This window comes from Melanotaenia boesemani, chromosome 8, assembly GCF_017639745.1.
Source record: "Melanotaenia boesemani isolate fMelBoe1 chromosome 8, fMelBoe1.pri, whole genome shotgun sequence".
Taxonomy (NCBI): Eukaryota; Metazoa; Chordata; class Actinopteri; order Atheriniformes; family Melanotaeniidae; genus Melanotaenia; species Melanotaenia boesemani.
The window spans coordinates 14,253,897-14,266,369 of record NC_055689.1 but is presented as its reverse complement, the minus strand read 5'-3'; the positions used below and the strand labels follow the sequence as shown (position 1 = coordinate 14,266,369).

General features: G+C 39.1%; 2 protein-coding genes across 6 annotated transcripts; both read right to left on the bottom strand.

The window, feature by feature from the left end:
- Nucleotides 1–527: 527 nt before the first annotated feature.
- On the bottom strand, nucleotides 528–7,329 carry LOC121643943 (dynein, cytoplasmic 1, intermediate chain 2a-like). Of its 5 annotated transcripts, none has more exons than XM_041991571.1 (17): nucleotides 7,214–7,329; nucleotides 5,811–5,919; nucleotides 5,596–5,722; nucleotides 5,047–5,182; nucleotides 4,622–4,684; nucleotides 4,311–4,435; nucleotides 4,137–4,226; nucleotides 3,799–3,961; nucleotides 3,558–3,657; nucleotides 3,260–3,385; nucleotides 3,011–3,157; nucleotides 2,786–2,899; nucleotides 2,563–2,696; nucleotides 2,257–2,401; nucleotides 2,033–2,173; nucleotides 1,734–1,859; nucleotides 528–1,611 (listed from the first exon to the last, which is right to left on the bottom strand). In XM_041991571.1, the coding sequence occupies exons 2-17, from the start codon at nucleotides 5,916–5,918 to the stop codon at nucleotides 1,510–1,512; spliced, it is 1,947 nt and encodes a 648-aa protein (XP_041847505.1). In that variant the 5' UTR covers nucleotide 5,919; nucleotides 7,214–7,329; the 3' UTR covers nucleotides 528–1,509. The 5 variants fall into 5 exon arrangements, with proteins under 5 accessions (XP_041847505.1, XP_041847506.1, XP_041847507.1 ...); XM_041991572.1 differs by having other exon boundaries at nucleotides 4,137–4,223; XM_041991573.1 differs by having other exon boundaries at nucleotides 5,047–5,131.
- Nucleotides 7,330–7,893: 564 nt separating this feature from the next.
- LOC121643946 (lysine-rich arabinogalactan protein 19-like) lies at nucleotides 7,894–10,139 on the bottom strand. Its single transcript, XM_041991580.1, has 5 exons — nucleotides 10,127–10,139; nucleotides 9,708–9,771; nucleotides 9,406–9,450; nucleotides 8,819–8,967; nucleotides 7,894–8,719 (listed from the first exon to the last, which is right to left on the bottom strand). Exons 1-5 carry the CDS (start codon nucleotides 10,136–10,138, stop codon nucleotides 8,036–8,038), a joined length of 954 nt encoding a protein of 317 aa, XP_041847514.1. The 5' UTR covers nucleotide 10,139; the 3' UTR covers nucleotides 7,894–8,035.
- Between the last annotated feature and the right edge of the window lie 2,334 nt (nucleotides 10,140–12,473).

Below are 12,473 nucleotides of genomic sequence, written 5' to 3'. Positions count from 1 at the left end.
TGTGGGGCTTTACTCTGCAAGTCATCACACAGGAGGCTACATACTGTACATATTGTATAACTACTGAGGAAATGTTACAAGACAAAGCTTCGTAACATTCGGCCTGCAACGTTACATAGTAACTGTAATGTTATGGCATCGTGGGGCCTTTGGTCCTGGTCTCTGAGAATCACTCTTACTGATGTACAGAACTTTTCAAATAAGTGTTTTCTTGAAAAAAAAAAACAAGAATCATGAGCAGAGGATTAGATATTAATAAATTAAATGTATCGATTAAGTCATTGTATTTTAATTAAATAAATCATCCATATGGTTTTAATTTTACCAATATGTTTGAGTTTTTATTCCAACAGAAAAATGCAACCATTCCCTGTATCCGTAACATATACAGTCCAATTAGTCCGATAAAAGCTGATATTGTTAATGGAACATCAAATATAGTTGATGCGGTTATCTGTTCTCTTTTTTTTTTTTTTACTTGAAGTGAAAAGCTTGGTGAGACAGCATCATTGGATGGATAAATGGAGAGAAGTGAAATCAGTTTATTTCTGTGGTGAGAAGTTTCTAACCTCAGTGGTCCCCCATTAAAAGATTAATATAGTAAAATCCTCTTAAGAAGAACAAGTCACAAACTGTTTCTGCTCCTCATTACAAAGGTACAGAGTATGAAACATTAACTTTTGTTACAGAAAGCAAAACACTTTTTAAACATTAAGTCAAATTCAAGCCAAATAAACTAATGAATTGCACCTGTCAAAGCTTGTAGTGCTGACTTCAGGATTGTACTATTTAAGTTTTCAGTACAAAGAAGTATTTTTTTAAAAATGATACACAAAGTATTTAAATAAGTGCAACCACTGTAATAAATATTAAATATTGTAGTGGTTAAAATGACACTTCTGAACAGGCCAGAGTGCATCTATACATATAAGCTGAGGATGTAGAAGATATGATGGTCAGCTTTCCCTCTGTTACAAGAATTTGTAACAGAGAGGGAAAGCTCTCTGTTACAAATTCTAGAAAATATTACAACATAAAAACACTCAAATGGTAATAAAAAGGTGCGAGTACAAAGGTTTGCATATTTAAAAAAGGGCTGAGCTGGTTTGGGCCTCAGGAGAAGAGCAGTTTCTGGAGCCCCGAGGATGTCAAAGCTAGAGGTTTCAGACTGGACAGCGTCATCTCATCACTTTCATGTATCCCTCTAAAGACATCCTTCCATCATCTTACTCTGATTTCTGTACTACAACTAGTACATGACATTTACTGTTACTACAAATGTACTCTAAAGCTCAGACACATTTTAATGAACATCTAAAGTTTGTCTAAAGCTGTCATTTCAGTACATTCTAGCTCTGCACATCTCCTCAGGCCAAGTTGTAGGAGGAGAGAAAAAAAGCTGGAAGCCAGACAGGAGACTGCAGCTCCTGTGGTCGTATCATGTAATGTGCTATAGGTGTGACGTGTACAGGAGAGGGGTTTAGGAGCAGTAAGTGGGAGGTTGTAGCATCAGACATTGGCCAGTTCTTCAGCTTCATCTCGGTTCTCATTGATCTCAGCCAGAGTCCTGACAAAGCGCGTCCACTCATCTGCCTTGGGCACGCAGATTTGCTGCAGGAGGACAAGGAGTAATATATTCAAACAGTATGTCAAGCAAGAAGTTGAATGAAAATAAACTTCTGCAACAGTAATGATCAAAAGCACATCAAGGGCAAGATAGTCTAACATCTCACCTCTCCAACATCGTAGACCTGAACATGCCCCTCTGAGTCGCCAGTGGCAATTTCCTTTCCAGAGTAAGACCATCTCACACCATTCAGTGCTGGAGACCCGTCCACAGACACACTAGCAGTGGGAACCTAAAACACACACATCAGCTTTACTAGAATCCTCAGCTGTCCTGTGATCCCACGATATGACAGCCGCACACTTCTGTTTAAACTTTGATGGCAATCAAAGTCATTTTGTTTCATAAAGTTACCACAATTCATCCTGTAATTAAGGGTGGAAATATAAGTGTGTATTTACGCACTTCAGTATCATTGTTGAGGTTCCATAGGTCCAGGCGCCCAGATAGGTCCACACAAGCAAACAGAGCAGGGTGTGTTGGTGACCACATGGCATCACAGACATAGTCACAGCTGTCCTCAAAGGAGTACAATGGACGGGTGCTCTGAAGCATAAAAGCAAACACTATGTTAAGACAAATGACAAGTAGCCATATATCTCAGTATTGATGTCCTGTATATGTTTCACCTTTGTGCTCCATAGTTTGACAGTCCAGTCAAAAGACGAGGAGATAAAGAGGTGAGAGAAATCAACAGGTCCTCCGGCACTGTGACAGCTCAGTCCGGTCACAGGTCCATGGTGGCCTTCAAACACCTCAGTGATCCCAGCCTTACTGTAACGTGCACATAAAACAACCCTTTATTCCACAAGAACTAACTCTGACATTCACCCATAATATGTCAGCTAATCTCAGATTTTAACAACTATTTTCAACAAACCAGTACTTTGAGAGACATCTTTTGCTCACAAGGACACAATTCAAAAAGCCCTCACCTGCCGTGGCGACAGGCGGTGTAGACAGAGCCGTCCTCGCTCCCCACCACAAAATTGTTCACGTCTCCAAGTGGAAATGCCATGGATGTCACAGCCACTGCCTTGCTCTGTTTGAATACCAGCTCCAGACTGTCCTGCAGGGAAAATAAAAGCAGCCTCAGACCCCAAAACACAACATCCAATGTCAACAACTCTACAGTAATTCCAAACAAGTGCAGCATACCTGTGGCTGGGAGAGCATGTCAAGGCTCCAAGAACACATCTTGCCATCGGTGGAAATACTGATCAGGTTGTTGGCGTTTTGAGTTCCTACCACATTCACGCAGTAGACAGGGTGCTACAGAGCACAGAAAGAAAACATAAAAATAAAAACAAGTCATGACTGGTCTAATGAAATATGAAAAGAAAAATGTGTAGATATGATGGTGTGTGACCCCCTAAGCATTACTGTGTGTGCAGCTGCAGACAGGGGAGTCCTCTGAACAGGGGTGCGCTTGTTGCTTCTGTTGTCCCATAAAACTATCTGTCCGGAGTATGTCCCACCCACCACCAGGTTGGGGTGAAACTTGGCAAACCCAGCCGACATCACCTCAGACTGCAAATCAGACAATACCAAAAATCCTCACTGTTTTCACGAAATTTATCTTTAAGCAACAGGTTTGCACCTAAACTGCATGAAAAGTCTCCTCTTCGTTACCTGGCAATGGAAGATGTACTCAGGTGTGGCCTTCTTGTACTTCATGTTCCAGACCAGCGCCACACCATCGGGCTCGTGTGGAGCATCCTCGTTGTTGTTGTATGAGGCTACCAGCAGCTCTGGATACTGAGAGGAACAGAGGTCATTACTAAATAATGAAAAGAAGTAACCACAGAGTCAACTAGTATTCAAAGTTTGTGGTTAGTGTACATGTAATAGTACAGAATCTCAAGTCCAGTTCCAGTAAGAGACTAAACCCCTACTGTGGGTGATGTTTTTACATTAGAACTCATCCCACCTGAGGAGACCAGTCGAGACAGGTGACCACTCTGTTTTTAGTCCAGCGCTCATCTCCAAACTTTCTGTTCAGAACCAACTTTGCACCAGCCTGCAAGTCGCTGGCAGGACAGAAAAAAAAAAGATAAGACTTTTTCTGCAAGTACATTTCACTAAGATTTCCCTGCTGTTTTTCAAATACTTTTGTTGTTTTTTTTTGTTTGTATATTTTTTTTTTGTTGTTTTTTTTTTGCGTGCCTCACCCCTCTTTATCTTCTAGATCTCTCCCGCTGTAATCAAAGCAGACATCCACCTGCTCAGACAGAGCTCTCTCCACGATTCGGCTGCTGTGCTCGAAAAATGACAAGAACTCATCGGAGTGCAGAACCTGCAGCTTCTCTTCTTCTGTCAGCTCTTTGGGAGTGTCTACAGGCATTTATTTAAGCATCAAATTAAAAGAATACAGGAAAATATCTTATTTGTGGCAAAAGATAGTTTTACATCAGCCTACTGTGCTGCTTTAGATTATATGATAAGTTTGATAAAATAAATTATAAAATACAAAAACTAAAAGTTTAAACATTTTTTTTTATGTCCTTACCTTCTTCCTGCTGTTCACCCTGTTCATCTTTAGTCTCCTGGTTGTCCTCTGTTAGTGGGAGAGCGGTTATCTCCTCATCATCTTCTTCTTCTAAAAGACACAGAAGATGGCTTCGAATCAATTTTGATTAGATCAGGGACAAGATTTGGGAAAAGTGTGTCTGTGTTTGTTTACCTTTTTGATCAGTGTGTGACTGCGCCTCTGTAGGCGTTTGTGTCTCTTTGGAATATGACACCATTTCCTTGGGAATAAAGTCCACCTGGGTCAGTTTGGACATGCCGAGTCTCACAGATCCACGTCTACACATGCATAAAATTGCAGAAAAAGAACATATATACAGTATGAGACTGATCTGAATGTATGAACATGTAAGGACGTAAATAATAATGTACAGACATATTTGATGTATAAACACATCTTGACAAATCTAAGGTGAAACCACAAAACGTTGGAAGAAAAGCTAAAGGAAAGAGGAGGAGCAGTACCCCATCAGCTCAGAGTCGGAGTGGAGTTGCAGAGTAGAGGGGTCAGGATCCCAATGCAATGTCCTTAAACAGCCAAACCACCAGATGGTGTTAGTGAGAGAAAGACAGGCCAGAGAGAAAGAAAAGGGAACACAAGAGGCAGATAAAAGAAAACAGAGGACAGGCAAAAGGGTGAGTCACATAACAAGACGTTAAAAATGAAAAAAAAAAAAAGCAAAAGATCAAGGAAGACAGAGAGAATAATGAAGTGTGTTAATTGAGAAAACATCAGCACGTCGGTGAAAAGGCAAAGAGACAGGTCAGAATTCATCAAAGTTTATGAGACACACATTTTGCATGCAGGTACTTGACTAAACCACATAAAAATGACCAGAAACAAGGAGTCTCTGTCTCCTTTTTTGTTTTTCTCACATTCACACACAGACCTTGGTCCTGCGTTTCCATCCGCAGAGTCTTGGCTTCCTGCATCACTTCCCACTGATTTGTTGGAGGGAGACATAGGGGCGGGGACTAGGTAGTGAAACAGACACGTATCTTCTGTTACTACCCTCAGGGGCTGAGCTGTGAACAAGTGTGCGTGTTTGGTAGTGTGTGAGCGATGGGTAAGTGAGTGAGGGAGCACAGCAAATGAGACAGTGAATGTGTGAGGGAGGAAGTGAGGGACAGAAAAAAATGCCCGAATGAGTGAGTGAATGAGTTTTCATGCAGTAAAGAGGACAAAACACAAAAAGACAGACAAAGGGGAGAGAAGAGAGAATGAAAATAAATGGCAGGCAGGTTTTAGGTGTCATGCACACAAAACATGTAAAATATGCAGAAATTTTGTGAGTGGGAGCAATGAGAGTGACACTAAGCTTGGTCAGACCTTTAAGACAGACTTTTGTAAGCACTGTAAACTAATAAAGAAAATGACCAGAAAATTATAGGATATTAGGTGGAAAGTCAGAAGAGAAGCATGCTGCATACTCATTTACCATGGGGGATATCAGGGGTGATGCCAACACTCTGCAGCAAGGCCTCTGCCTCCCTCCTTTTTCTCTCCAGATCAGAGTCTTCATGACCAAGTGAGGACCCTGCCTCAGGCCCACGCTTTATGTCTCCCTATGGAGTTCAGAGCACATCTTCAGCATGACAACAATACAGAGTGTTGACATAAACTGATATGCAGCCTGGAAGTTTTATTACTTACATCCTTCTTTTTTTTCTCTTCTTCTTTTCTCTTCTTCTCCTCTCGAATCTGGGCAATCCGTTGCTTCTTCCTTTCCAGCTCTGCCTTCAGTTCACTCTTGTCGGACATACTGCAAGAGGGAGATTATTTTTACTAATCAATTAAGAAACATAACTTCAAACCTCTAATTTAATGGCATTGGTTGTTTTTTTATCTTTTATGATGACTTAAAACAACAGATCCAAGCTGAAGTGAAGCTCAAGTAGTAGACAATACATTGAACTGTAGGCATTTTTGATATACCCTGGACAGGTTGCCAGTACTTCACAGCCCCAGTACAGTGAGACCATCCATGCTAAAATTCACTTCTAAGGAGAATTTAGAAACACTAGTTAACTAAGCATGCATGTTTTTGGACTGAAGGAGAACGTCAACATACCTGGAAAGAGAGAGGACAAAAACACCCCAGGAACTTTATTGTTTTGAGGCGACGGGGGTGACCACCACACCACTGTGCAACCCCATTATAATTTTTTATACCCTTTTCTTCTAAAGAGCAGATCATTAAATATTAGTTATGCTTTATTTTTATGCTTTCTGCTTAAAAAAAAAAACAGAGAGAGAGACAGAGACAGAGAGAGAGAGAGAGAGAGAGAGAGAGCAAGAGAGAAACTTTTAAAGGAAGTAAATCTTACAAATCAGTGCAGAGGTTCTGCTGCTGTTTTGCCCAGTATTGCTACTGAAAAAAGCTGTAGCCCTGGGCCTGTCACACTGGTAACATGTGAAAAGCAGCCAGCTGATGATAACAATGTTCTCTTTATCCCCCCCGCCCCCATGACATATTATCAGGTCAAACTCTGGTGTAGATGGTGTATTAACACATAAGAAATAATGATTCCCTCATTAAAAATGACTAAATTTAACTTATAAATAATTATTTCTTTATCAATTAAATAATATAGCATTTAAAATAAAAATATGATTAGCTATGTAAATAACTAAGACACGAAAGCTACAGCTGTTTATACTCATGTCATAATCCTGTCATATTTGAGTATTTGGTGTGTAACCGGGAGGCTAAACACCTCTGCGCTCACTGCAACAACAACAGATAAGCCAAAAAACTAGCTGCTGTGCCTTTTTTCACATTGTCTTGATAATTAATCGCTGACTTGGTTTATACTTTAGCGTGCTAAGGTTCTTCTATACCGTCCAGTATTGGTCAAACATGTTTATAATCTAATTACTAGCTACACTGTCAGCAAAGACTGTTAGCTGTGCTAGCATGCTAATCTCCATGGCACCCGGCGGGCCTTCTGTCAGAATAATAAGACTAACGGTAACAAACCAATGCTCGAGCTTTATTTGTTGGTGCCCCCAAACAAAAAGGAAAACAACACAGTTATGAAGGTATAATTAAATACCTGGAGTCAGAAGTTAGATTTAAGCAGAGAGGTGACAAGTCAATCCAGTTTTCTGAACGTTAATTCTTACAAGAAAATGATGGAGGAGGAGACTGATGATGCTGGAAGAGACAGCAGTTTGCTCCGCTGTTTTTCTTCGCGGGTTACCGCATAATCATTACAGAGGAGAATTACTGCCCCCTTTTGGACAAAATGTGTAACAAAATGTGTAACCGTAAGCAAGAAGTAGAGTAGTTTCTTTCTTTCTTTCTTTCTTTCTTTCTTTCTTTCTTTCTTTCTTTCTTTCTTTCTTTCTTTCTTTCTTTCTTTCTTTCTTTCTTTCTTTCTTTCTTTCTTTCTTTCTTTCTTTCTTTCTTTCTTTCAAAATCTTAAAAGTCATTCAGCATTGCTAGTTGAAGCCAATCTGAATAAAGGTTGCATATAGGTTGCTTAATAAGGACAAAAAATGGTTAATCACTATTGTAACTATTAACTGTAGCTGTCAAAAATGTGAAAACTGAAAAAAAATGTGGGGAAAAAAACAATTAAATCGACACTCATTTGACACACTTTTCTCAGACATTGGTTATAGTGTTTATTGTTTTTTTTTTTAACCATAGAAAAAAACTGTAGTGGATTATTCATACACAACAATTCAGGTATTGTGTGGTTTGTCATCTTTGAAGAATATGAGCATGAAAGCTGTTGCTGTTTATGTGCCCACCCAGTAAAACTTTGTTCATTTGCTCAGTTTTAACTATATTCTCACAGTCTTGATTAGGTTTTGTCTTGTTATTTAATATGCCATCTAAAGATGGCTATCACATTTTGAGCACTGGTTTTTCATTCTGGATCTGGATCTGGTACAACATAACGAAAAGGATCATACAGATCATGTTTAAAGTCATAAGGGTCATAATAAGCATAGGGGGTTTTCTGAGTGGCTGAAGCTGGAGCTTTGGTCTCTTCTTCCACTTTTGTCTCTTCTTCTTTCACCACCTTCTCTTCAGCAGGCTCTGCCGGTGCCGATGATTCCTGGACAGGGCGGGGAGGGTGGTCAATGAGGCAGTCGGGATCCCAGTATGGATCACAGTCATACTCCATGCCTTTGGCTGTGGCAGCAGGAGGGGCAGGTGGGTCAGATTTTTCAGGAGCAGGAGTGGCTGGAGCTGGTGGGGGTGGGGGTGGGGCAGCCACTTTTATCTCCCCCTCCGTTTGGGGCCTGCAACTGGGGTTGAGTCTTGGGTCACACAATACAGGCACAGCTCCTGTTGGCAGGTAAACAATCTGTGGTTTGCACAGCGGATCTTTGGGGTTGCACAGATAGATCCTCTGAGCATTCTCCAGAGGGTCTGGTGTAGGAGCAAGAGTGGTGGGAGGTGGAGGTGGCTGGGTTGTTGTAGTGGGTGCCGCAGTGGTAGTCAGAACACCCATGACATTTTGGTAACTGGAGGCATCAGGGCCGTAGGTCAACTCCAAGTGGCGCATCTGCTGATACAACATCCTAAGCCTGTCGATCTCATAGATCTGATGGAGAAACACAAAGACAATTTGGAGAGGGAACTAAATATTTAAACTGATTACCATACTATATGCATAATTTGACATTTAACATTCTCAACGTACTCCTTCAATGTGCCCAATGCTGTTGTAGAAGCGGTAGTAGGACTGAAAATCAGGGTTACCCCTGTACCATTTTGGGTCAATATTCCTCTTAGGCCGGGAATTAGTCAAGAAATCATGTGCCTGAGCAGAACCAATGCTGACTGGATCATCTGTGGAAGAACATGAAACAAAAATTTTAACTAAATGTATGTAGAAATATTAGACAGGTCTGACACCTGTGAGGAAATTGAGACATGAAATAACTACTTTTTCCATCACTTTAGTTAACCCATAAGAGCCTGATGTGACATATTTGTCACATACAGTTTCTGATTTTGCTTCATTAAAAAAAATAAAAATAAAAATGTTAATTTTTTTGTTACATTTTGTTAAAGGGCCAAATAAAGACCTCATATTTTTAAAAATGGACTTTTCTTACCATTTTTTTCATGGGCCGGGCCTTAACGGGTTAAAGACTTTTAAATGTAGCTTTAATAATTGTACATTTGGAACACAAGAAATTGCTGCACTAACATGTAATTTTCCAAAGACCATTTCCATTTGATTAAGGTATTTATCATATCCAATAACTTTTGGTAATTAAATACCTTCGAAGCTCTTTACTTTCACCAGGGATGTTGCATCAAGCAAACCTAGAGGGAGGAAAGTGGTATATTAAAGAAAAAACAAGACAACAACAAAAAACAACAAGACTATTCCATAAAGCATTATACAACAGCTTCAGTTGGCACAGTAGTTACAAGCTCTCAAAACTTTCTGTTTCTAATCACTCTGCATGAAATATAAAAAAAAGGTATGGTCAGATGTTTTACATGCAGTTAATAGCACAGTGTAGTTCTTTGATTAAGGACAGGTGATGAGCTGATCCATAAATTTTACTTGGACAAACCTGGCATTAATAATAGGCAGCAAAGCATCTGTAACAGGGAGACCTGGGAAATCATCCTTGACATCTGCAATTATCAAACAAATTATTATTTATATATCCAAATATACATTCTGTATTAAATATTATTCACAAACTCCTTAAGAGTTCTCCTAAGCCACAAAAACCAACTAGGAGACATACAGATATCTGCAAGTTTATTTGTTTAAAAGATTATCAGGAACGTGCTGTATCAGATTCCTGTGATTTTATCCAGTTGTGCCTGAAGCCTTACCTTAACTCTTCAATATTCTTTCTTTTCCTTTTTATCAGCATTTAAGAAAATAACCTTTTAATAAAAAATAAAAAGCAATCCTCCTACCTATTTATTTATCTTTTAGTTCTGATTTATATTTTGATTTATGGTGAAAAATAGTGTTTACCTGCTGTTGCATTTCTGCGGTTCCAGTCTGATCTGATCTGCAGTTCTAGATAGCTGCCCATAAGTACTGCTGTAAATACAGAGGGCAATGTGATTGGCCAGTATGCTGCAGGTTGGCTCAACTCCACCCCTTCTTCATTTTTTGTTGAGATATGTGGTAAGAGCTCATTAGTTCACTGAGCATAAAGTAGCTGTAAAAGACTAACTTCAAACAAAATGTGACACCTCATAAAGTCTCAAGAAACAGTCCTACAACAGCAAGAGGCCTGCTGGGTGCACAGGGAGTCCAGTTTCTTAGCTGTTACTGTAAGTGTTCATATTACTGACTGAAGCAGCCAATCAAGGAAGAGTTCATTCTTACAAATGAAAACAGTTTATTCATTAATGCATTCACGCCAGGCATGGATATTTCAGTTTTTGTGAACTAAACAAGCAAAATAAGGAGACTTGTGCTCCTGGGTCCTGACAAAACATGCCTGACAGGTAACAATTAACCCACTGCCTCAAAACAGCTGGATATATCCTTTTAACTCTAAAGGGGAAAAAAGAAAGAAAAAAAAAAAGAGGAGAGACAAGTCAACTACTCTTTAAGTCCCCAAGAAATATGCAAGAATTACAGTCTAACTTGTCCAAGCAGCAACTCAGTTTAACACAACTTGGGTAAAGTTGTTTGGAAACCTAAATATCATAGCATGATGTTCAGAATCAGTTCAGAATCTTTTTTGGATAACTTTAAACTGTTATTGTCTTCTTTTTGTCACAGCTGGAGACAAAAATTTTGTCTGTATATCAATGTTTGCATAAAGCTCTTCCTCTATTGCTTCACAACACACAACACACTAAACAGGGATCAAATAACAAATGAATGATCCAAAGTAGTTGGACTGAACAACACATTTCTACAACTTTGAATAGTATGTATAAAGAATTACTGATGGTGATATATTATAAAACCCAGTGATGAAGACTGAGCTCATTGTCTCCACGTTGCATCACTGCAGCCTTCATGTTCTTTTTCAACTCCACCCCTTTTCCATTTTCTTTCTGGTAACATTTAATTTTATTTCATGCCTGTCAACCTCCCAAGTGTTTGTCATTTCAGCAGTGGAGCAAATTCTATCCCTCAAACCAGCAGGTAAGGCTGCGATCAAAGAGAGCAAGACGGAGACACGGAGTCTGAGGGGTCCTACCAGGTGGCTAATGGCGAACATCATACTGTAATTGCTCTGCACACAACAAAAATGGAAGGGTAAAGCTACCTTTTACTTGCAAATCATATACATTTATTTCAACTGAGCACTGAGACAAAAAATCTCACAAAATAAATCAGTCTGTTTTAAAGGAGATGTGAGGTGAAGCGAAGCAAACAGAAAAAAAAAACAAAAAAAAAACATGGTATGCCCTCAGGAAAAGGACATTTTTCATACTGCAGGTGATTGCGATGATTGCGAAGTAAAGTTGTACTGTTTTATAGTTAAAAAAGAAAGAAAGAAAGAAAAAAAACAGTCCTTATAAATGTTGACTGACTCAGTACACAGGTGTATAAAACATACTAAAAGGTATTTAAAAATAAAGCCCATAATTATAATGTTAGGTTTACCATGTTCGGAGAAAAAAAAATAAATAAAATAAAAAAACAACTTGTAAAGACAACCCCTTATTTTGTCCCCCTGTAGTAGAATGTATTGAGCAAGGAACTGCTATTTTAATGTACAGCAGCTTTCATTGTCTAACTGTACCACCGTCTTTAAAGCATCAATTATCATAACATGTGCCTTTTTGATCTTCAAGTGAAAATACACTTTGCCCTGGAGCTCTCTGCAGGACATTAGAGAGTCAACTAAAGAGAGCAATTTTCATCTGTGAACACCTCATTCCAAAATGACAGTATTTCTCTTCTCCTCTTTATTGGGATTATATCTTTTTTTTTATCTACAGTGCACCTCGACTCAATCCACATGCAGCAAAACAATCTTGACAGATGGGTGATGAAGATTTAGTTGCCAGACCCAAACTGTGTACACCATAACACACCCTGATCACAGATAAGTGACATGTTGTAGCTTGCCTTGTGATGTTAGCCAATTTTTTTCATCTATATGGCCATATTAACTTTGCTTCATTATGTATTTCTTCATATTACAATATATACATCAGTATTACTTCCAAAATTAGGGATGTAAAGCTGGCCCATTTAATCACTGGACATAGACATTTCTTATTGGTGATGTCCAAAGCTAGGACTTTAAATGTACAAATAAAAATAAAAATGATAGTTTCCATTGATGCTTAAAAACAATAATGTGACATTTGACATCCTTTGGATCAAAGAGGTATATTGCACTGAT

Bases quoted from the DNA above. Each gene is read 5' to 3' on its own strand.
- LOC121643946 (XM_041991580.1), bottom strand. The intron at 8,968-9,405 runs GTATTTAATTAC...GTTCTTCCACAG, and splicing joins GAAAGTAAAGAGCTTCGAAG to ATGATCCAGTCAGCATTGGT. The intron at 8,720-8,818 runs GTACGTTGAGAA...TTTCTCCATCAG, and splicing joins GCATTGGGCACATTGAAGGA to ATCTATGAGATCGACAGGCT.
- LOC121643943 (XM_041991571.1), bottom strand. From the start codon at position 5,918: ATGTCCGACAAGAGTGAACTGAAGGCAGAGCTGGAAAGGAAGAAGCAA. The intron at 5,723-5,810 runs GTAAGTAATAAA...TGAACTCCATAG, and splicing joins AAGAGAAAAAAAAGAAGGAT to GGAGACATAAAGCGTGGGCC. The intron at 4,685-5,046 runs GTCTGTGTGTGA...TGGCTGTTTAAG, and splicing joins GATGGAAACGCAGGACCAAG to GACATTGCATTGGGATCCTG.